This window comes from Salvelinus sp. IW2-2015, linkage group LG20, assembly GCF_002910315.2.
Source record: "Salvelinus sp. IW2-2015 linkage group LG20, ASM291031v2, whole genome shotgun sequence".
NCBI classification, from domain to species: domain Eukaryota; kingdom Metazoa; phylum Chordata; class Actinopteri; order Salmoniformes; family Salmonidae; genus Salvelinus; species Salvelinus sp. IW2-2015.
Window position 1 is genome coordinate 37581625 of NC_036860.1, and position 22119 is coordinate 37603743.

The 22119-nt window shown below is 44.5% G+C and overlaps 1 protein-coding gene across 1 annotated transcript in view; it reads right to left on the minus strand.

The window, feature by feature from the left end:
• Nucleotides 1-22119, minus strand: part of LOC111981644 (vacuolar protein sorting-associated protein 37D) — a 48720-nt gene continuing 26601 nt past the window's right edge. Inside the window, exons 3-4 of the mRNA XM_024013023.2 lie at nucleotides 3337-3419; nucleotides 1-1001 (exon numbers count right to left, since the gene is read on the minus strand). Of these exons, the coding sequence (XP_023868791.1) occupies nucleotides 468-1001; nucleotides 3337-3419 (617 nt within the window). The 3' untranslated portion in view covers nucleotides 1-467. The remainder of the gene's footprint in view (nucleotides 1002-3336; nucleotides 3420-22119) is intronic.

The window sequence follows — 22119 nt, forward strand, 5'->3', positions numbered from 1 at the left end:
TTTAGGTTAATAATAAACACCACGATTTGTACTTTATTGATCATCAGCAAAACGACACCAGGCCATTTCATAGAAGCCTTGCAGTTCTTAGTCGGAGGAATGGACAATGGGGTCCTTTATGACAAACTGGAGACACTACTCCACTACTCCATATCATTGCTGTGCTTCACAACCCTGTGACGCCCTGACAGTGTAACATTCAAAGAAGAAAAAACAACAACAATGAAAACCACACCCTGTTGCTCCTTCATTCATTCATTCACTTGCTTGCTTTCAACTACACTTACTCCATGCTTAATGGCTTCCGGTTATCTCCCTTTTTAGGTATGTTTACATTTTGTGTCATGGCTGGAGAACGTATGTGTCAGATCAATTCCACAAAGTCTTCAAAGGCCATCTTTGCGTGCATGAGTCTGGTAGCCGCTGTTTGGTTCCATGTCTAGAGACCTCCAAGGCCCATGCCTCAGCTATCGGTATAGAGGCTCAGGCTGGTGAGTGGCGGGCCTATAGAGCTGCTGTAACCGCACCGGTCTGGTTGGCCAGCCACCGGGTAATTGTCCAATGACCCGTAGGTTCACAGGGTGCCCATGTCCCGAGAGCTGGGCACTTGGGCTCAGGATGTGGGTCTGGCCCGGCTGGGAGTCCAGCGGAGGTAGACTGGCGTGGGACGGGGCAGAGGGCGAGGTGGTTGGCAGGGGGAAGTGGGGCAGCAGGATGGCGGGGGTGAGGCCGTAGCGGAGCTGGAAGACCCGGGGCGGGCCCTGGGCCACGAAGCCGTTGGGCCGCTGAGTTACAGGGTGCTCGTCTCTCTTCACCTCCCGCGCCTTGTCCTCTCGCTCCTCTAGCTTTTTGGGTTTGCTGGAATTCTCTTTGACTCGGCTGAGCTCCTGGATTTTCTCTGCCTGAACACGGCGGATGTGGTAGCTCTTCCTGGAGCTTTGGAAGGAGTCCAGGAACCCCTCCAAGGGCACGTTCCCCTCCATGAACTTCTCCAGGAGGTCCTGTGAAGCAGAGGCCCAGGTATCAGAAGACAGGAAGACTAACAAAAGGATTCCCAACCCCTGGGAACAGTGTAAACACAGACCCACATGTAAAACGGGGTTTCACATTGACTTGTAATGCCATGAACTTTGACACAGATGTGTTGATAATTTAATTGCAAGATATATTATTTTACATGGGCCAAAAAGGTATATCCAGTAACACTTCCACTGGAACAGCCCTAGAATGACTGTAATCAGTCTGACTGGCAACTGTACACCCAGTCATTGGGAGCAGGTGGAAAAACCTGTCTAGCCTAGTATTGGGGGAGTGAATAATTGATTACAGTCTGCACAGCCCACCTCCCCACTCTAACCTCTGCCTGAGCATAGTCAATGGTAAGGACTCAATTAGCAGGAAGCCACCGGCTACGCACACAAAAAGGGTTTGGGTCATTACTGTGTATCTTCCATTTCAGAGCAGCACAAATGGTCCACCGTGGTACCACCATAATTTCCCTGGACATTTCTTTATTCGTAGTTGCCAGCTGTAGATGGCTTGACACTAGGCTTGGGCGATATACTGTATATTGGGTGATATACCGTTTACCTGTATACTGGGGTATTTCGAAATACCAACGGTTTATTATATTTTTTCAATCCCCTCCTGGATCAAGATCCCTGTTGCCTAAATTGTTTTGTGCGTCAATATATTCATATATTTTTTCAATCCCCTTGTGTGCACATTCGGTAATACCCTATACCCCGGTATGGTACAGAAATGGTATGCCGGTATGAAATCTGGATCCGACCAACCCTACTCAATCAACTCTCTATGATGTTACCTTCGGCCTCGGGGGCTGAAATTTGTCAGCTTCAACAGGGAGCCGCTAAAGATATTAATGAGTGGCACTGGCGATACATAAAACCAAATTGCTGGAACACACAAAAGAACCCACCCTTACTGCCATTCATTAGATACATTGATTGTGTGAAATCCATTTAATAAACAAATGGGCCATTTATTATGCCCACGAGCTGGACGGCCTTTCATGGATATATGTTGGAAGGATTGTGTGTGGGGGGATAGTCTATGGTAGTAAGCCTTTCTCATTATGGGAACGTGCTGTATAGGACTATAGTCTGTTCACGGTTATACAGTCACTTCCTTTCAGTATATGGTTTGTGAAATTAAGGTTTGCAAGGACCACTTGCTAATGGATCAAGCTCAATAAATGTGTAGTGCCATACATTCCTCTCCAAATAAAATGTTTTATCACCTAGGAAAGTATGAGGTCGGATTAAATGTGTATAGTTTGCACCAATTGCCCTGTAAAAAAAATAACCTTTCCTACAAGGGTAAAAACATACCAATGTGGGCATGTTTGCTGGGTAGTGTCTTGGTTAAAGTATGAAGGAGCTGTATGAAAATTGTAGCTGTAGGTTAATGAGGTATTTAAATTGTTCAGTAAACCGTGGCAGTCAACGTGCAGTGCACATTAAAAAAAGTAGCTGATGTGGGTGAAAAAAACTACACATATAATATCGGGATATTATTTTTGGATCGTATCATTTTGACCATATCGCAATATTACTTTTGCGCTAGTTTGCTGTAACTGCAACAAAACTTCAATATTTGTCCATCATAGCTTGTTTTCTATCTTCTTTTTAAATAGGGAGACCTTTTGTTTTTTCCATGGCTGATCAAAACAATTTTTTTCTCATGGCTCTCTCATGTCCCTCTGAAGCAGATATATGGTGAGCAATATTTTTGGAACATTGCATCACAATAATATCACAGAGAATTGGCATACATATCGTGAGAATTGGCATACATATCGTGAGAATTGGCATACATATCGTATCGGCACTTAAACATCATGATAATATCGTATTGTGAGGTCTGTGTGTATTTCTATTAACCGTCTAGTCACTATAACATGATGCGTTTAATAAGCAAATGAACATTTGAAAGACCTGATTATTTTTTTAATCAAAAGGTCAAGGCAAATGCTCTCGTTCAAATTGTAGACATTTCTATTGAAATCGTGGCCAGATGTAGTGTAGTGCACAGAAAACTTTGGGCAAAATTCTTTGTTTGATCTCGCTTGAAAAAGGCAACCAGTTCAGTGTGGATCCTAACTCCTGCAGGCTTGAATACTCAAGTATGCATGAGTTTCATAGACTATTCCTAGAATTTGTCAGATTTTAATGGAGCGCAGAATGAACAAGTGTGGCCTGGCTGTCGACTTACGTGGAGGCTTTTCAATGATTCTACACTAGTGCTGACAATGCAAAGAACACACTCAGTGGTTTATGCTAAGACCCAACAATAGAGCTCAGGCTTTGGATTTACCTCAGACTGTTCCTCAGCACGCGCCACATCTTCGTGGAGAAGATTTTGTGCTGTTTGGAGGCTGTGCTTCTGTGTGTGGGGCACTGTAAGGACAAGGAAACATAATTGATTCACAAGGAATGACAGTGACAGAGGGATCAGTTAATTACATAAAAGAGCTTACCAAAAAGAGTGACTTATGACTAGCTCAAGACTGAGGGTGGTTCAGTCAATGAGAAACCAGGAGAGATTAAATCATTTTAAGACACAAAGAACCTTTAGGGTTGTAAAGGGAGATGGTGGGTGGACATTTTTTTGGCTCGGTGAGAGGGGCTAGGGAGCTGTAAACGTTGCCTGTGAGCAAACGCGTCCACACATCAGTGTCATTGGTAGCCAGAGTACGAATTAAACAATGAAATTCGGGGGTCTCTATTTTATTCATGGAACCTACAATTTTTCTGGGCCTAATAGTAAAGACATCATACAATCAGATTTTTTTATTACCTTTTTTATTTTGGCATGAACATAACGTCATTTTATTGAACAACAAATCACTTCAAAAAGTATGCTACCTGCGCATGTTGGTCCACTCCAAAATAATTCCAGCATCCAAACAGTGAACTGTGAACTCGAGACATTTGTTACAAAACATCAAAAAGAAAATGTTTTTATATATACAAACGTTTGGGGTCACTTAGAAATGTAATTGTTTTTGAAAGAAAACCAATTTTTTGTCCATTAAAATAACATCAAATTGATCAGAAATACAGTGTAGACATTGTTAATGTTGTAAATGACTATTGTAGCTGGAAACGGCAGATTTTGTATGGAATATCAACATAGGCGTACAGAGGCCCATTATCAGCAACCATCACTCCTGTGTTCCAATGGCACGTTGTGTGAGCTAATCCAAGTTTATCATTATAAAAAGGCTAATTGATCATTAAATAACCCTTTTGCAATTATGTTAGCACAGCTGAAAACTATGGTTCTGATTAAAGAAGCAATAAAACTGGACTTCTTTAGACTAGAGTATCTGGAGACTGAGTATCTGGAACATCAGCATTTGTGGTTTCGATTACAGGCTCAAAATGGCCAGAAACAAAGACCTTTCTTCTGAAACTCGCCAGACTATTCTTGTTCTGAGAAATGAAGGGTATTCCATGCGAGGAATTGCCAAGAAACTGAAGAGCAACGTCAACAGTGAACAGGCGACTCCGGGATGCTGGACTTCTAGGCAGAGTTCCTCTGTCCAGTGTCTGTGTTCTTTTGCCCATCTTAATATTAAATTTTTATTGGCCAGTCTGAGATATGTATTTTTCTTTGCAACTCTGCCTAGATGGCCAGCATCCCGGAGTCGCCTCTTCACTGTTGCCCCACCTATCTGGATTACTGACCTCTGCCTGCCATTGACCTGCCTTTTGCCTGCCCCTGTTCGATTTAATAAACTATTGTTACTTCGACATTGTCTGCATCTGGGTCTTACCTGAAACGTGATAGTAGGATCAGTCCAACTATTATTTAATTCTGATTTATAAAGATTTTCATAGAAGCTTTTAAATTAGTTATTAATAGCAGTGTTGTTTCTAATTAAATAATTTGTATCGTTATCTTTTAAAATTATAACTGGTTTAGTATGTATCCATTTGTCATTTTTTACCCCTTTTTCTCCCCAATTTCATGGTATCCAGTTGGTAGTTACAGCCTTGTCTCATCGCTGCAACTCTGGTATGGACTAGGGAGAGGCGAAGGTTGAGAGCCGTGCGTCCTCCGAAACACAACCCAACCAAGCCACAATGCTTATTGACACAATGCCCACTTAACCCGGAAGGCAGCCGCACCATTGTGTCAGAGGAAACACTGTACACCTGGCAACCGTGTCAGTGTGCACTGCGCCCAGCAAGCCGTAGGAGTCGCTAGTGCGCGATGGGACAAGGACATCCCTGCCGGCCAAACCCTCCCTTAACCCGGACAACGCTAGGCCAATTGTGCGCCGCCCCATGGGTCTCCCGGTCGCGGCCGGCTGCGACAGAGCCTGGACTCGAACCCAGAATCTCTAGTGGCACAGCTAGCACTTAGACCACTGCACCACTCGAGGGTCGAGCATACTTAAATTCACACAGGACACCAGATAAGACAGGAGAATTACACCAGATATAACAGACTGACCCTAGCCTCCCAGCACATAGACTATTGCAGCATAGATACTGTAGACTGAGACAGTGGTGGGTCGGAGGACACTGTGGCCCCGCCCGAAGATAAATTGAGCTCTGTAGGAGAAAGCCCTGCCTCCAGCTGTTTGCTTAGAAATTCTAAGGAAAATAAGGAGGCCTGCGTCTTGTGATCGTAGCATACGTGTAGGTATGTACAGCAGGACCAAATTGGAGAGATAGGTAGGAACAAGCCATGTAATGTTTTGTAGGTTAGCAGTAAAACCAGGTGTACAGTGTTTCCTCCGACACATTGGTGCGGCTGGCTTCTGGGTTAAGTAGGCTTTGTGTCAAGAAGCAGCTTGGTTGGTTTTTGTTTCAGAGGATGAACGGCTCTCGACCTTTGCCTCTCTCGAGTCCGTACAGGAGTTGCAATGATGAGACAAGACTGTAACTACCAATTGGATACAAGGAAATTGTGGCGAAAAAGGGGTAGAAGAAATTATAATCCTCTCTCCCTCCCCTCCCGGACTACATGGCCTGATGACTCCTGGCTGTCCCCAGTCCACCTTAGATCCTGGTCCCTCTCTAGGTTTCTTCCTAGTTTCCTGCCTTTCTAGGGAGTTTTTCCTAGCCACCGCACCTCTACATCTGCATTGCTTGCTGTTTGGGGTTTTAGGCTGGGTTTCTGTATAGCATTTTGTGACGTCTGCTGATGTAAAAAAGAGGCTTTAGAAATACATTTGATTGATTGATTGATTGACTGGTGTTTATACCAGTTTTAGTTGAACGTGTCTCCACAAGCTGTTCCCTTTAACGAGCCAACAAGTCACTTCAGTCAAACAATGGTAATGCATTTTAGCATGATAATGGTTTATTCTGAGCACCACAGGCAGTGGGTTCACACATAAAACAACAAACCATAGTGGACGTTCCAACAACAAGCCCATCAAAACTCTGCACCTACTCGCCCCGTTCATGTCTCTCCATTGTTTGAACATGAATAATCCAAACCAACAGTAAGGCCTCTACTGGCAAGAGCTGTGTGAACATGTACCTTCATATACGTGAGAACCACGCATGCATGAAGGGAAAATGGTGAGGCGAGGCGTGCCACGCATGACCCTGTGCTCCAGTTGTTGGGGGTGTAATGGAAGGTGACAGACAGCCAAACAAACACACCAGGAGCAGCTGCATTTAATTCAGCAGGCCTAGAGGATAACTGGCTAAAACAATAGCATTACCAGGTCCTCCTCAGTCGGAATGGGGGAGGGGAGCAGAGCAACACCAACCTCAGACTAGCTAGCTTATGGGCGTCGGCAAATGGGGATCCTAATAAATCAAATCAAGCCTCTGGGAGCGGCATTTGGCACGCTGACACTCACAGCAGAGGATTGAGAATTTTGCTCCCCGCTGTTTTCAGAAAAACAGATATGGTCAGTTAACTGCCCCTCTTATCTGAAGCAATAGTCTACTCACGAAAGCTACCCATCCCTGGGTGGGCTTGAACTACTAACCTTTCAGTTAAGAGCCAAACAAGATAGCCGTTTGCTCCAAGATACAGGAGCTATAGAAATGTGACACAGCCTGTAATACTGTATGAATGTAAGCCCTACTTGTTCCACATGTAGTTACATTACAGCCCTCTAAAATGGATAAAATAATTTTTTCCCTCATCAACCTACACACAATACCCCATAATGACAAAGTGAAAACAGCTTCTTTTTTTTTGCAAATGTATTACAAATATAGAACAGAAATACCTTATTTATATCAGTATTCAAACCCTTTGCTATGAGACTCTGTAACAATGGCGCCAGAGAAGAAGGCTGACGTTTTACGTGTCCCCAACCAATTGTGGATTTTTGTTTGTTTATTTGCTTTGTTTGTAGCTTATTTTTTAAACTTATTTTGTACATAATGTTGCCGCTACCGTCTCTTATGACCGAAAATAACTTCTGGACATCAGGACTGCGATTACTCACCACAGACTGGCAGAATCCTTTTTTTCCTTTAACGAGTCTGACGAGCCCATGCATCAGTGACCGTACGTACATTCCCCAACCAGAAGCCATGTGTTACAGGCAACATCCGCACTAAGCTAAAGGCAACAGCTGCCGCTTTCAAGGAGCGGGACTCTAACCCGGAAGCTTATAATAAATTCCGCTATGTCCTCCGAAGAACCATCAAACAGGCAAAGCGTCAATACACGACTAAGATCGAATTGTACTACACTGGCTCTGACGCTTGTCGGATGTGGCAGGGCTTGCAAAACATTACAGACGACAGAGGGAAGCACAGCCGAGAGCTGCCCAGTGACACGAGCCTACCAGACGGGCTAAACTACGTCTATGCTCGCTTCGAGGCAAATAACATTGAAACATGCATGAGAGCACCAGCTGTTCCAGAAGACTGTGTGATCACGCTCTCCGCAGCCGATGTGAGTAGGACCTTTAAGCAGGTCAACATTCACAAGGCCGCAGGGCCAGACAGATTAACAGGACGTGTACTGCGAGCATGTGCTGACCATCTGGCAAGTGTCTTCACTGACATTTTCAACCTCTCCCTGTCTGAGTCCGTAATACCAACATGTTTTAAGCAGACAACCATAGTGCCTGTGCCCAAGAACACTAAGGTAACCTGCCTAAATGACTGCCGACCCGTAGCACTCACATCTGTAGCCATGAAGGGCTTTGAAAGGCTGGTCATGGCTCACATCAACACCATTATCCCAGAAACCCTAGACCCACTCCAATTTGCATACAGCTTCCTGCCATCCAGGACCTCTATACCAGGCGGTGTCAGAGGAAGGCCCTAAAAATGGTCGAAGACTCCAACCACACTAGTCACTAACTGTTCTCTCTGCTACAGCACGGCAAGCGGTACCGGAGCGCCAAGTCTAGGTCCAAGAGACTTCAAAACAGCTTCTACCCCCAAGCCATAAGACTCCTGAAAATCTAATCAAATGGCTACCCAGACAATTTGCATTGCCCATCACCCCCCACCCCCTCTAATACGCCGCTGCTACTCTTTGTTGTTATCATCTATGCATAGTCACTTTAAGAACTCTACCTACATGTACATATTACCTCAACTAACTGGTGCCCCAGCACATTGACTCTGTACCGGTACCCCACTGTATATAAACTCAGAAAAAAAAGAAACATCCCTTTTTCAGGACCCTGTCTTTCAAAGATAATTCGTAAAAATCCAAATAAGTTCACAGATCTTCATTGTAAAGGGTTTAAACACCGTTTCCCATGCTTGTTCAATGAACCATAAACAATTAATGAACATGCACCTGTGGATCGGTCGTTAAGATACTAACAGCTTACAGACGGTAGGCAATTAAGATCACAGTTATGAAAACCTAGGACACTAAAGAGGCCTTTCTACTGACTGAAAAACACCAAAAGAAAGACACCCAGGGTCCCTGCTCATCTGCGTGAACGTGCCTTAGGCATGCTGCAAGAAGGCATGAGGACTGAAGATGTGGCCAGGGCAATAAATTGCAATGTCCTTACTGTGAGACGCCTAAGACAGCGCTATAGGGAGATAGGACGGACAGCTGATCTCCCTCACAGTGGCAGACCACGTGTAACAACACCTGCACAGGATCGGTACATCCGAACATCGCACCTGTTGGACAGGTACAGGATGGCAACAACAACTGCCCGAGTTACACCAGGAACGCATAATCCCTCCATCAGTGCTCAGACTGTCCGCAATAGGCTGAGAGAGGCTGGACTGAGGGCTTGTAGGCTTGTTGTAAGGCAGGTCCTCACCAGACATCACAGGCAACAACGTCACCTATGGGCACAAACCCAACGTCGCTGGACCAGACAGGACTGGCAAAAAGAGCTCTTCACTGATGAGTCACGGTTTTGTCTCACCAGGGGTGATGGTCGGATTTGCGTTTATCGTCAAAGAAATGAGCGTTACACCGAGGCCTGTACTCTGGAATGGGATCGATTTGGAGGTGGAGGGTCCGTCATGGTCTGGGGCGGTGTGTCACAACACCATCGGCCTGAGCTTGTTGTCATTGCAGACAATCTCAACCCTGTGCGTTACAGGGAAGACATCCTCCTCCCTCATGTGGTACCTTACCTGCAGGCTCATCCTGACATGACCCTACAGCATGACAATGCCACCAGCCATACTGCTCGTTCTGTGCGTTATTTCCTGCAAGACAGGAATGTCAGTGTTTTGCCATGGCCAGCGAAGAGCCCGGATCTCAATACCATTGAGCACGTCTGGGACCTGTTGGATCGGAGGGTGAGGGCTAGGGCCATTCCCCCCAGAAATGTCTGGGAACTTGCAGGTGCCTTGGTGGAAGAGTGGGGTGACATCCCACAGCAAGAACTGGCAAATCTGGTGCAGTCCATGAGGAGGAGATACACTGCAGTACTTAATGCAGCTGGTGGCCACACCAGACACTGACTGTTACTTTTGATTTTGGCCCCCCCCCTTTGTTCAGGGACACATATTTCAATTTCTGTTAGTGACATGTCTGTGGAACTTGTTCAGTTTATGTCTCAGTTGTTGAATCTTGTTATGTTCATATAAATATTTATACATGTTAAGACATGTTAAGTCTTTTTTACTGAGTTTAGTCTCGCTATTGTTATTTTACTGCTGCTCTTTAATTACTTGTTACTTTTATTTCTTATTCTTATCTGTATTTTTTTAACTGCTATGTTGGTTAGGGGCTTGTAAGTAAGCATTTCACTGTAGGGTCTACACCTGTTGTATTTGGCACATGTGACTAATAAAATGTGATTTGATTTGACTCGAAATTGAGCTCAGGTGCATTCTATTTCCATTGACCATCCTTGAGATGTTTCTACAACTTGATTGGAGTCCACCTGTGGTAAATTCTATTGATTGGACATGATTTGGGAAGGCCTGTCTATAGAAGAATGAATTGTCGAATTAATTGTCCGTAGAGCTCAGAGACAGGATTGTGTCGAGGCACAGATCTGGGGAAGGGTACCAAAACATTTCTGCAGCATTGAAGGTTCCCAAGAACACAGTGGCCTCCATCATTCTTAAATGGAAGAAGTTTGGAACCGCCAAGACTCTTCCAAGAGCTGGCTGCCCAGCCAAACTGAGCAATCGGGGGAGAAGGGCCTCGGTCAGGGAGGTGACCAAGAACGCGATGGTTACTCTGAAAGACTTCCAGAGTTTCTGTGTGGAGATTGGAGAACCTTCCAGAAGGACAACCATCTCTGCAGCACTCCATCAATCAGGCCTTGATGGTAGTGGCCAGATGGAAGCCACTCCTCAGTAAAAGGCACATGACAGCCCGTTTGGAGATTGCAAATAGGCACCTAAAGGATTCTCAGACCAGGAGAAACAAGATTCTCTGGTCTGATGAAACCAATATTGAACTCTTTGGCCTGAATGCCAAGTGTCACGTCTGGAGGAAACCTGGCACCATCCCTATGATCAAGCATGGTGGTGGCAGCATCATGCTGTGGGGATGTTTTTCAGTGGCAGGGACTGGGAGACTAGTCAGGATCAAGGTAAAGATGAACCAAGCAAAGTACAGAGAGATCCTTGATGAAAACCTGCTCCAGAGCGCTCAGGACCTCAGAATGGGGTGGAGGTTCACCTTCCAACAGGGCAACGACCCTAAGCACACAACCAATACAACGCAGAAGCGGCTTCGGTACAAGTCTCTGAATGTCTTTGAGTGGCCCAGCCAGAGCCCAGACTCGAACCCGATCGAACATCTCTGGAGAGACCTGAAAAAAGCTGTGCAGTGACGCTCCCCATCCAACCTGACAGAGCTTGAGAGGATCTGCAGAGAAGAATGGGAGAAACTCCCCAAATACAGATATGCCAAGACTTTAGCATCATACCTAATAAGACTCGAGGCTGTAATCACTGCCAAAGGTGCTTCAACAAAGTACCGAGTAAAGGGTATGAATACTTGATAAATGTGATTTATTTATTTATTTTAACAGTTTTTGCTTTGTCATTTTGGGCTATTGTATGTAGATTGATGAGGGGTATAAACTATTTAATCCGTTTTAGAATAAGGCTGTAATGTAACAAAATGTGGAACAAGTCAATGGGTCTGAATACTTTCCCGAATGCACTGTAGCTGTATGTCAACATTAGGATGCTAATGATGTGATAATAGCCAGTTCACCAATGACAACAAGGCATGTTGAATGAATGGTAGCAAGCTCAAATAGTTGTAGTACAGTTGTTTCATACTCCAAATACAGTAGGCTAGACTACTACATTGCATCCAGTAATTGAATTATTCAGAAGTTTACATGTGGATGTAGCAACTACAGATTGCCCCATTAAGTCTATCAAAAGTGTGTGAGTTTGAGAATGTGTCCATTAGGCCTATGGTTGTATTTTTTTATCAGCATGAATTAGATTGAGCAATAAAAGCCCATAGGCTTGGATCCGCACACTGTCCACTGGTTTCAAAAACAATGATTATATGAGTATAAAGGCAGGTTAAACTTCTTGAATTCGACCATTATTGGGTTCAAATACACATTTAGATTTGTGAACAGCCATCCACAACAACCAAAATCCCTAAGGCGCAAATAGCTTAATGAGAGAGCAGCAGTGTTATTCACATCAATGAGCTATGTAGATATCAATAATAAGTGATATCAGTATCGCCGTGCACTACAACACTGCTGTCAGCCTTACCTCCAAGCGTTTATTCAAGTTGGATAATCTTTGGATGCCGACAGCAGTCGCACCATTGGAAGACATAGCTTGGACTGTAGCCTACAAAAGCCTATTCCTGCTCTTTTCCCGTGATCCATCAAACCCATTTGGTGTGTCATTATAGTAGTCTCTGACTTGTGGTCAGACTCATTCAGGTGGAACAAACTTAAACTTGCGGCTTTTTTCAGTGCTGATTTGAATGTCATTGAGAAAACAGAGAAGTGTCAAAGATATTTTTCCACAAACATCCTTTCTGAATTTAAAAGTAATCCTTGAAGTAACCATCTAGTTTTTCAAAAGTATATGTAATCTGACTACAATATTGTTGCTGGTAACGTAACAGATTACATAAACCATTTTTTGTAATCCGTTACTCCCCAACCTTGGCCGCCGCACTGAAGTGGTAGATCTGGTGACGGATTTTATTGACAAAACACCACAGTAGAAACAAGCCCATGTTAATCTGTATATGAACTGGTTATTAATAAGACATTTGAAAAAGAGAATGCAGTATACTGAACATTTTGTGAAATCCTTTGAAAACTACAGCGTCCTTACAAACACTTCCTTGGACAACTCTTTCAGTAAAGCATACAGTATAAAGGTCTCCAAGCAAGCCAACAGAAAGAAGACCAATTTCATGATTGAACTGCAGCTGACATTGTCTCATCAATGGCTATTAGATATAATTTCTGCTGACTGGTATGCCTGAAGCACCGCAGCTAGACACCAATATAAGGCCATGTGTCCAAAGGAATCTCATATTTTCCAATGGTAATGTACTGCACCTATCAGCTCATACTGATGCCAGGCAAATAAGTCATAGTATCACAGATGGGGCCTCGCAGGGCTTGGAATATTTGAATGTTCAGAATCAGCCAGTGGGTCAGCAGTAAATTATAACCCTGCAGGACCCTGGCCCAGTTTAGATGCCTACATAGCCCAACATGTCTTCTCTCTCAAATTAGGTCAGGATGAAAAAGACAAAGCACGCATGCTCCGAGGCCACTTCATACAGCGAAATGAAAGCCCCCTCACACACACACACACACACACATATGTACACACACACACACACTCTTCCTGTCAATAACAGTGGGTGTTATTTGGTCTGTGGAGATAAATACTGCTGACTGGTGCTGCTCCGCTTGACTGGGGATGATAAAATGAGCTTGATGGGCTTCACACAAAGAGACGCATGTTTCCTGAATGTGTCACCCTGTCTCCTCAAAGCTTTTATAACACAATACACTGTGCTGACATCATCTATGCCTCCCTGTGACAAATTTGGTAGAGACTTCCCAAAAATATTTTAGGATGTAGATGAGGCAGAGAAAATGCACACCAGCATCTTGTGTAATGTCATTTGTACAGAATGGTTTCTTGGATCAAAAGAGACAGTGTGCGAGCAGAGGAGGTTAGAGCATAGTGCTTGCTCTCCAGACTGACGCTGAGGGTGTAGCAACTCTGTGGCTTCATCTTTACTTTACCACAGTCTGACAACAGCAATACAGTTAGCAGCCAGTGCCTTCAGCAGCTAACGGTATAGCTGTTTCTCCACAGCAGCTAAGAATAACATGAAAAGCATTCTTTAGACAAATCCAGCAAGATAGATTACACCTTCGGGCTAGTTGAAAGGTGGAGGATTTTGTTTCTAGATAACGTCCTACAGTGTGTGCTTTAACAGCTCACCACTATATCACATTTGTTGGGACTTTTATTTTCTCCTTACAGTTCCTCCAAAAATATGAGATATTGAGCAAATTATTTCATAAGCTCTATTTCGCAATCTCTTTATGACAATTAAGGCCTACATACTGTGTGAGGTAATGGAGGCCGCTCACACTGTGTGTGTGTGTGTGTGTGTGTGTGTGTGTGTGTGTGTGTGTGTGTGTGTGTGTGTGTGTGTGTGTGTGTGTGTTTATCACCCTTTACCTTAATGTATGCTGATAGTCTTTTCGCTTCTTGGGCTGTGCTTTCCTGGAGACTATATAACATGCAGTGGTGCCGTTTAAGATGAGGGAGGATGATTACAGAATATTGGATGACTGTCATTCATATTCCATTCACCCAGCTCAATGTAACATCAATAGGTTCAGTCTACTACATGATACTTGACTTTTCCAGGTATCCATCATGAGGTTGCTACAATCTAGCCTATGAATTAAAGTTTAAAACGTAGGTCCACAGGTTTAAAGAATTTTGAGTAATCAAGGTGACAGACAGTGACACATTCAATACAGCCTCGCACACTCTTACCTGCATCTAGCTGATCTAGGGTGTAATCATTAGTCCAACAGTTGCAAATGAGAGTTTCTATTGGACAAATTCAGGTATGTTTATCGCCGTTTCATTCCTTTTGCTTCCGTTTAAGATACGTTTTCAACAGAATCGGCGAAATGAATACACCCCTGATCACAAGCAAACAGTTCACTTTCATAGCAGCCACATAAAGACAGCATGATCACTTTGCTCGTTGTATATATCATTTATTATCGCAACTATTCATGCCTTCTCCTTCTCTCACCTTCTCCCTTTGCTTGTGGACTTTAGTGCACAACACATCAGCTGTCTGTGACCAGGCGAAAAAACCTTTCCAAGCCAAAACCTCATATCATGACCGCTAACTGCTACACACAGCCTACATCGTTGTCATGTCATAGTCAACTAGAACTACTAGAACTAACATGTTAGTAAACCCGCTACAATCATGCAGTACTGTGTACAGTCAGAAAGCAGTTTAGCAGTTAAACCGGAGGGCCCTGGTCGCAATACATTTATAAAACCAAAAGCTTACCTTGACTTGGAAAAGTTCCAGTGTTGGATAGCCATAGCCAGCTAGTTAACATAGCACCCCTCTCTGTTTGAGTCGGGTGTTTGACTCACATTACATCCAAGATGGCGTAGCAGTCGGATGTGTCTTTGTCCTGTCTGTCCCGTGTAAATAGTATTCGTATTTTTCGTATACATTTCGTATATATTTTAATTTCACTTTCCATCTAGGAACTGAATATACATTCCTACATTCCGCCTCACCCAATGTGGTACGGACCTGCTATTTTTTTTATACTTTAGAACCGTAACCCCAATCAGAAGCTAGCCAGATAACTAGCTACTAGCTAGTAGTCAGTTAGCCACTGCTGCGGTCTTCGCCCTTAACTCGGACACAGCCAGCTTCAATACCGGGCCAATACCTGCCAGTCTGCAAGCGCGATATCAACCCAGAGCATATAGGACTGCTTTTTCTCTACCACATCACCGGATTCCTGACGCAAGCTCTGGACAATTACACCGTATTATCACAGCTAGCTAGCTGCAACCGAGTGGCTACTACTGGCTAAACACCTCTGTCCCGAAGCAAGCACCAGTTAGCCTTGAGCTAGCCTCGAGCTAGGCCCATCTGCCGGCTAGCCGAAGAGGTCTACCAGCGAATTCTTGGGCTACATACCTCTTTTGCCAATTGGACTGGACCTTTTTTTGCCGACACAGAGCCCTGGCAATCCATCACAACTGGTCTAAATCAGCTACAAGCTAATTTAGCCATTTTTTTGCCGCTGCTAGTAGCTTTTACCTTCTGCCCAGACACCAGCCCTGTTATTAGCCTGGATATTACTCACCAATTTACCAGCATCGGACTGTCTCTCGACAACAACGCCGGATTCCTGCCGTAATCCCTGAGCCACTACTTCTGATCCTCACAGCTAGCTTGCAGCTAGCGCAGTTAGCGCCACTGCCACGAAGCTAGCACCAGTTAGCAAACCCAATTCTACAATTCACAACCTCTCTTTCGCCATTCGGCTTGGATTCTCTGGATTCTCTGTCGACACGACCACGTCTGAGCAGACCCCCTCCGTCTGAGCAGACCACCCCCCGGGCTACTAACTTTAAACGCCGCGTGCTAGCTTAGTGGAGGCCTCCCTGCTCCATCTACGGCTGCCCCCTGGACACTATGATCACTTGGCTACATAGCTGATGCATGCTTGACTGTCCATTAATTCACGGTACTCCATTCTGTTTATTTGTGTTTTATCTGTCGGCTCTGTGCTTTAACTCAGGATCTGTGTGTAGTTAATCCGACCCTCTCTGCCTAGTCGTCGCCATTTTTACCTGTTGTTGCTGTGTTAGACTAAGCACCCTGTTATTGCTGCTGTTATCTTACCTGTTGTTTTAGCTAGCTCTCCCAATCAAGACCTGCAATCACTTTATGCCTTATTGTATATCTCTCTCTCAAAATATCAATATGCCTTGCATACTGTTGTTCAGGCTAGTTTCATTATCATTGTTTTGGTTTGCAATGGACCCTGTAGTTCCACTCTCCGTACCTCTGATACCCCCTTTGTCCCACCCCCACACATGCGGTGACCTCACCCATTGAGACCAGCATGTCCAGAGATACAACCTCTCTTATCATCACCCAGTGCCTGGGCTTGCCTCCGCTGTACCCGCGCCCCTCCATACCCCTGTCTGCACATTATGCCCAGAATCTATTCTACACCGCCCATAAATCTGCTCTTTTTATTCTTTGTCCCCAACGCTCTAGGCGACCAGTTTTGATAGCCTTTAGCCGCACCCTCATCCTACTACTCCTCTGTTCCTCGGGTGATGTGGAGGTAAACCCAGGCCCTGCATGTCCCCAGTCACCCTCATTTGTTGACTTCTGTGATCGAAAAAGCCTTGGCCTCATGCATGTCAACATCAGAAGCCTCCTCCCTAAGTTTGCCTTACTCACCGCTTTAGCACACTCTGCCAATCCTGATGTCCTTGCCGTGTCCGAATCCTGGCTTAGGAAGGCCACCAAAAATTCTGAGATTTCCATACCCAACTATACACACTTTCCGTCAAGATAGAACTGCCAAAGGGGGAGGAGTTGCAATCTACTGCAGAGATAGCCTGCAAAGTTCTGTCATGCTTTCCAGGTCTATGCCCAAACAGTTCGAACTTCTAATTTTAAAAATTAATCTCTCCAGAAATAAGTCTCTCACTGTTGCCGCCTGCTACCGACCCCCTCAGCTCCCAGCTGTGCCCTGGACACCATCTGTGAATTGATCGCTCCCCATCTAGCTTCAGAGTTTGTTCTGTTAGGTGACCTAAACTGGGATATGCTTAACACCCGGCAGTCCTACAATCCAAGCTTGATGCCCTCAACTCTACACAAATCATCAAGGAACCCACCAGGTACAACCCTAAATCCGTAAACATGGCACCCTAATAGACATTATCCTGACCAACCTGCCCTCCAAATACACCACCTCTGCTGTCTTCAATCAAGATCTCAGCGATCACTGCCTCATTGCCTGTATCCGCCACGGGTCCGCGGTCAAACGACCACCCTCATCACTGTCAAACGCTCCTAAAACTTCTGCGAGCAGGCCTTTCTAATCGACCTGGCCCGGGTACCCTGGAAGGATATTGACCTCATCCCGTCAGTTGAGGATGCCTGGTCATTCTTTAAATGTTACTTCCTCACCATATTAGACAAGCATGCTCCGTTCAAAAAATGCAGAACAAGAACAGATATAGCCCTTGGTTCACTCCAGACCTGACTGCCCTCGACCAGCACAAAAACATCCTGTGGCGAACTGCAATAGCTCGAAGAGCCCCCGCGATATGCACTGTTCAGGGAAGTCAGGAACCAATCACGCAGTCAGTCAGGAAAGCAAAGGCCAGCTTTTTCAAGCAGAAATTCGCCATCCTGTAGCTCTACCTCCAAAAGTTCTGGGACCTGTAAAAGTCCATGGAGAACAAGAGCACCTCCTCCCAGCTGCCACTGCACTGAGGCTAGGTAAACGGTCACCACCGATAAATCCGTGATAATCGAAGACTTCAAAAGCATTTCTCAATGGCTGGCATGCCTTCCTCCTGGCGACTCCAACCTTGGCCAACAGCCGCCCCCCCCGCTGCTACTCGCCCAAGCCTCCCCAGCTTCTCCTTTACCCAAATCCAGATAGCAGATGTTCTGAAAGAGCTGGAAACCCTGGACCCATACAATATCAGCTGGGCTTGACAATCTGGACCCCTATTTCTGAAAACTGTCGCCGCCATTGTCGCACCCCTATTACCAGCCTGTTCAACCTCTCCTTCGTATCATCTGAGATCCCCAAGGATTGGAAAGCTGCCGCGGTCATCCCCTCTTCAAAGGGGGAGCACCCTGGACCCAAACTGTTACAGACCTATATCCATCCTGCCCTGCCTATCTAAGGTCTTCGAAAGCCAAGTCAACAAACAGATTATGACCATTTCGAATCCCACCGTACCTTCTCCGCTGTGCAATCCGGTTTCCGAGCCGGTCACGGGTGCACCTCAGCCACGCTCAAGGTACTAAACGATATCATAACCGCCATCGATAAAAGACATTACTGTGCAGCCGTCTTCATCGACCTGGCCGAAGGCTTTCGACTCTGTCAATCACCATATTCTTATCGGCAGACTCAGTAGCCTCGGTTTTTCTAATGACTGCCTTGCCTGGTTCACCAACTACTTTGCAGACAGAGTTCAGTGTGTCAAATCGGAGGGCATGTTGTCCGGTCCTCTGGCAGTCTCTATGGGGGTACACAGGGTTCAATTCTCGGGCCGACTCTTTTCTCTGTATACATCATGATGTTGCTCTTGCTGCGGGCGATTCCTGATCCACCTCTACGCAGACGACCCATTCTATATACTTCCGGCCCTTCCTTGGACACTGTGCTATCTAACCTCCAAACGAGCTTCAATGCCATACAACACTCCTTCCGTGGCCTCCAACTGCTCTTAAACGCTAGTAAACAAATGCATGCTTTTCAACCGTTCGCTGCCTGCACCCGCACGCCCGACTAGCACACCACCTGGACGGTTCCGACCTAGAATTGTGGACATCTTAAGTACCTGGTGTCTGGCTAGACTGCAAACTCTCCTTCCAGACTCATATCAAACATCTCCAATCCAAAATCAAATCAAGAATCGGGCTTTCTATTCCGCAACAAAGCCTCCTTCACTCACGCCGCCAAACTTACCCTAGTAAAACTGACTATCCTACCGATCCTCGACTTCGGCGATGTCATCTACAAAATAGCTTCCAACACTCTACTCAGCAAACTGGATGCAGTTTATCACAGTGCCATTCGTTTTGTTACTAAAGCACCTATACGACCCACCACTGCGACCTGTATGCCTAGTCGGCTGGCCCTCGCTACATGTTCGTCGTCAGACCCACTGGCTCCAGGTCATCTACAAGGCTATGCTAGGTAAAGTGCCGCCTTATCTCAGTTCACTGGTCACGATGGCTACACCCACCCGCAGCACGCGCTCCAGCAGGTGTATCTCACTGATCATCCCTAAAGCTAAAACCTCATTTGGACGCCTTTCCTTCCAGTTCTCTGCTGCCTGCGACTGGAACGAATTGCAAAAATCTCTGAAGTTGGGACTTTTATCTCCTCAACAATTTAAAAATCTGCTATCCGAGCAGCTAACCGATCGCTGCAGCTGTACATAGTCCATCTGTAAACTCACCCCCAATTTACCCTACCCTCACCCCCCATACTGTCTTTTATTATTTACTTTTCTGCTCTTTTTGCACACCAGTATCTCTCCTTGCACATGATCATCTGATGATTTATCACTTCCAGTGTTAATCTGCTAAATTGTAATATTCGATTTATTGCCTACGCTCATGCCTTTTGCACACATTGTATATAGATTCTCTTTTTTTCTACTGTTATTGACTTGTTTATTGTTTACTCCATGTGTAACTCTGTGTTGTCTGTTCACACTGCTATGCTTTATCTTGGCCAGGTCGCAGTTGCAAATGAGAACTTGTTCTCAACTAGCCTACCTGGTTAAATAAAGGTGAAAAAAAAATAAAAAAAAAATAATAAAAATAGGCTAAACTAGCTATCTGCATTTGCTAGCTAAGTGAAAGTTAAAAAAAAAATAGAACCAAAAATAGCTTTCTCTCTCGCTTTTCCTTAATTTTGGAATAAATTAATTTGTTCAAAACTGTTCAACTATTGTCTTTCTCTCTCTTTGAGTCAACTACTCACCACATGTGATGCACTGCAGTGCTAATTGTAGCTTATGCATTCAGTACTAGATACATTTTCTGATCCTTTGATTGGGTGGACAACATGTCAGTTCATGCTGCAAGAGCTCTGATAGGTTGGAGGACATCCTCCGGAAGTTGACATAATTACTTTGTAAGTCTATGGAATAGGGTGAGAACCATGTGCCTCCTAGGTGTTGTATTGAAGTCAATGTACCCAGAGGAGGACAGAAGCTAGCTGTCCTCCGGCTACAACACTGTGCTACCCTACAGAGTGCTGCTGAGGCTAGTGTGCAAAACAGTGCAAAACAGTGTGTTTTAATCAATTATTTGGTGACATGTGAATATATTTAGTGTACTTTTATCTAAAAAGGATAACCTTTTTAATGTTGAACTATTATTTATTTTTATGAAATTCACTGAGGATAGTCCTCCCCTTCCTCCTCTGAGGAGCCTCCACGGATAACATGGCCTAAACTATTTATATCACCCCTTATATTAAAAATGCAAACAAATGTATAGAATTTATAAAACATACATTTAGATCATAAAACCCCTGAATATGAGTCTCATTGTGATCTTTGCTAAATTGCACAAAACTATGGGTACACAATTCCCATTGGAATGTGCAATGCTAAGAAAAACTTTTTTCCATTTGTTACACATACAGTAAGTGAGGGCTGTCTTTGTCTAGCTGGCAGTTGTGGTTTGATTGTCAGGGAGATCGAGTACTAAAGCCTGCAAAGGGCCCCATTCTCCCCCCATGTGGTAAAGAGTAGTGTAAGGGGAGTTCAATAGCCTTAATCCAAATTAGATAACTACCCCTACCAACACCCATACCAAAATGAAACTGAGACATTTCTGACTCTTCCACCAGTCACTGTGCGATCTCACACCTTCACACTAAAGTAGCTGGCTTCCGATCAGTCTAAAGATGTGGGTGTGTGAGCGGCCATTAAAGGCCTTACACGTCATGGTCACTCAAAGTGGACTTCGTTTGTCTAGGTCCTTCATTTCACATTTGCAATCACCTGATTCTTTTACCCACCTGGGGGGGTCCCTTCATGTTTTTTCTTTGATCGATCTCTGTCGAGATGATCGATCTTTGTCGAGGTGATTGATCTTTATCGAGGGAGGAGCTGATTTATACATATTGTGTATTTTTATTTATTTTTAACACATTTCTGTTTGTTGGCAATGCCAATTCTCGTAAAACTTACATTCATGTTCGCTAGCTGGACAGGAAAACGCCGCTGAGTACTAAACCGTAAACCAGATAACGCGTGTACTATCCATGGTACTATCTCTGTTGATCTCGTCTGCCAATCACGTTATCTGTATCTAAGGTAGTAGACAGCTGGTGACATTTCGAGACAGATCTTCGTCCGACAAACTGCTATCAGGTAAAGTATTTTTTATTGATTTGTAATCTAACTATTTAGTTATAGAAACGTGATACCATAAATTCAAGCTGTAAAGTGACTCCCAACTTAGACCACAGCAACTTTAGTAATGTAATGTAGCTAGCTTGCTGTGTTCTAAGTTAGATACAGATAACGTGATTGACAATATCGCAATATTATCTTTGCACTAGGTGGTGGTACCTGCACCAAAACTCCAGTATTGGGGAGCTAGCACTTTTATTTACATTACTGATCAAAACTTGTTATCTCATGGCTCTCTTGTCGAATCGCAATAAAATCACAGTATCGAATCACAATACCTATAGAATCATGAGAATCGCAATACATATCGTGGCAATTCCCAGCCCTACCAGCTAGCATGTTATTCCGTGAACAAGGACTAGCTATCAGATTATTCCAAGTATTAATTTAAAAATCTATAGGACAAGTAGTGTAAATCTAATACAGTCATCAAGGCAGGACCCACTCATTTCATTCTGACAAATAAGAAATGCCACATTATCCTTGTCAATAG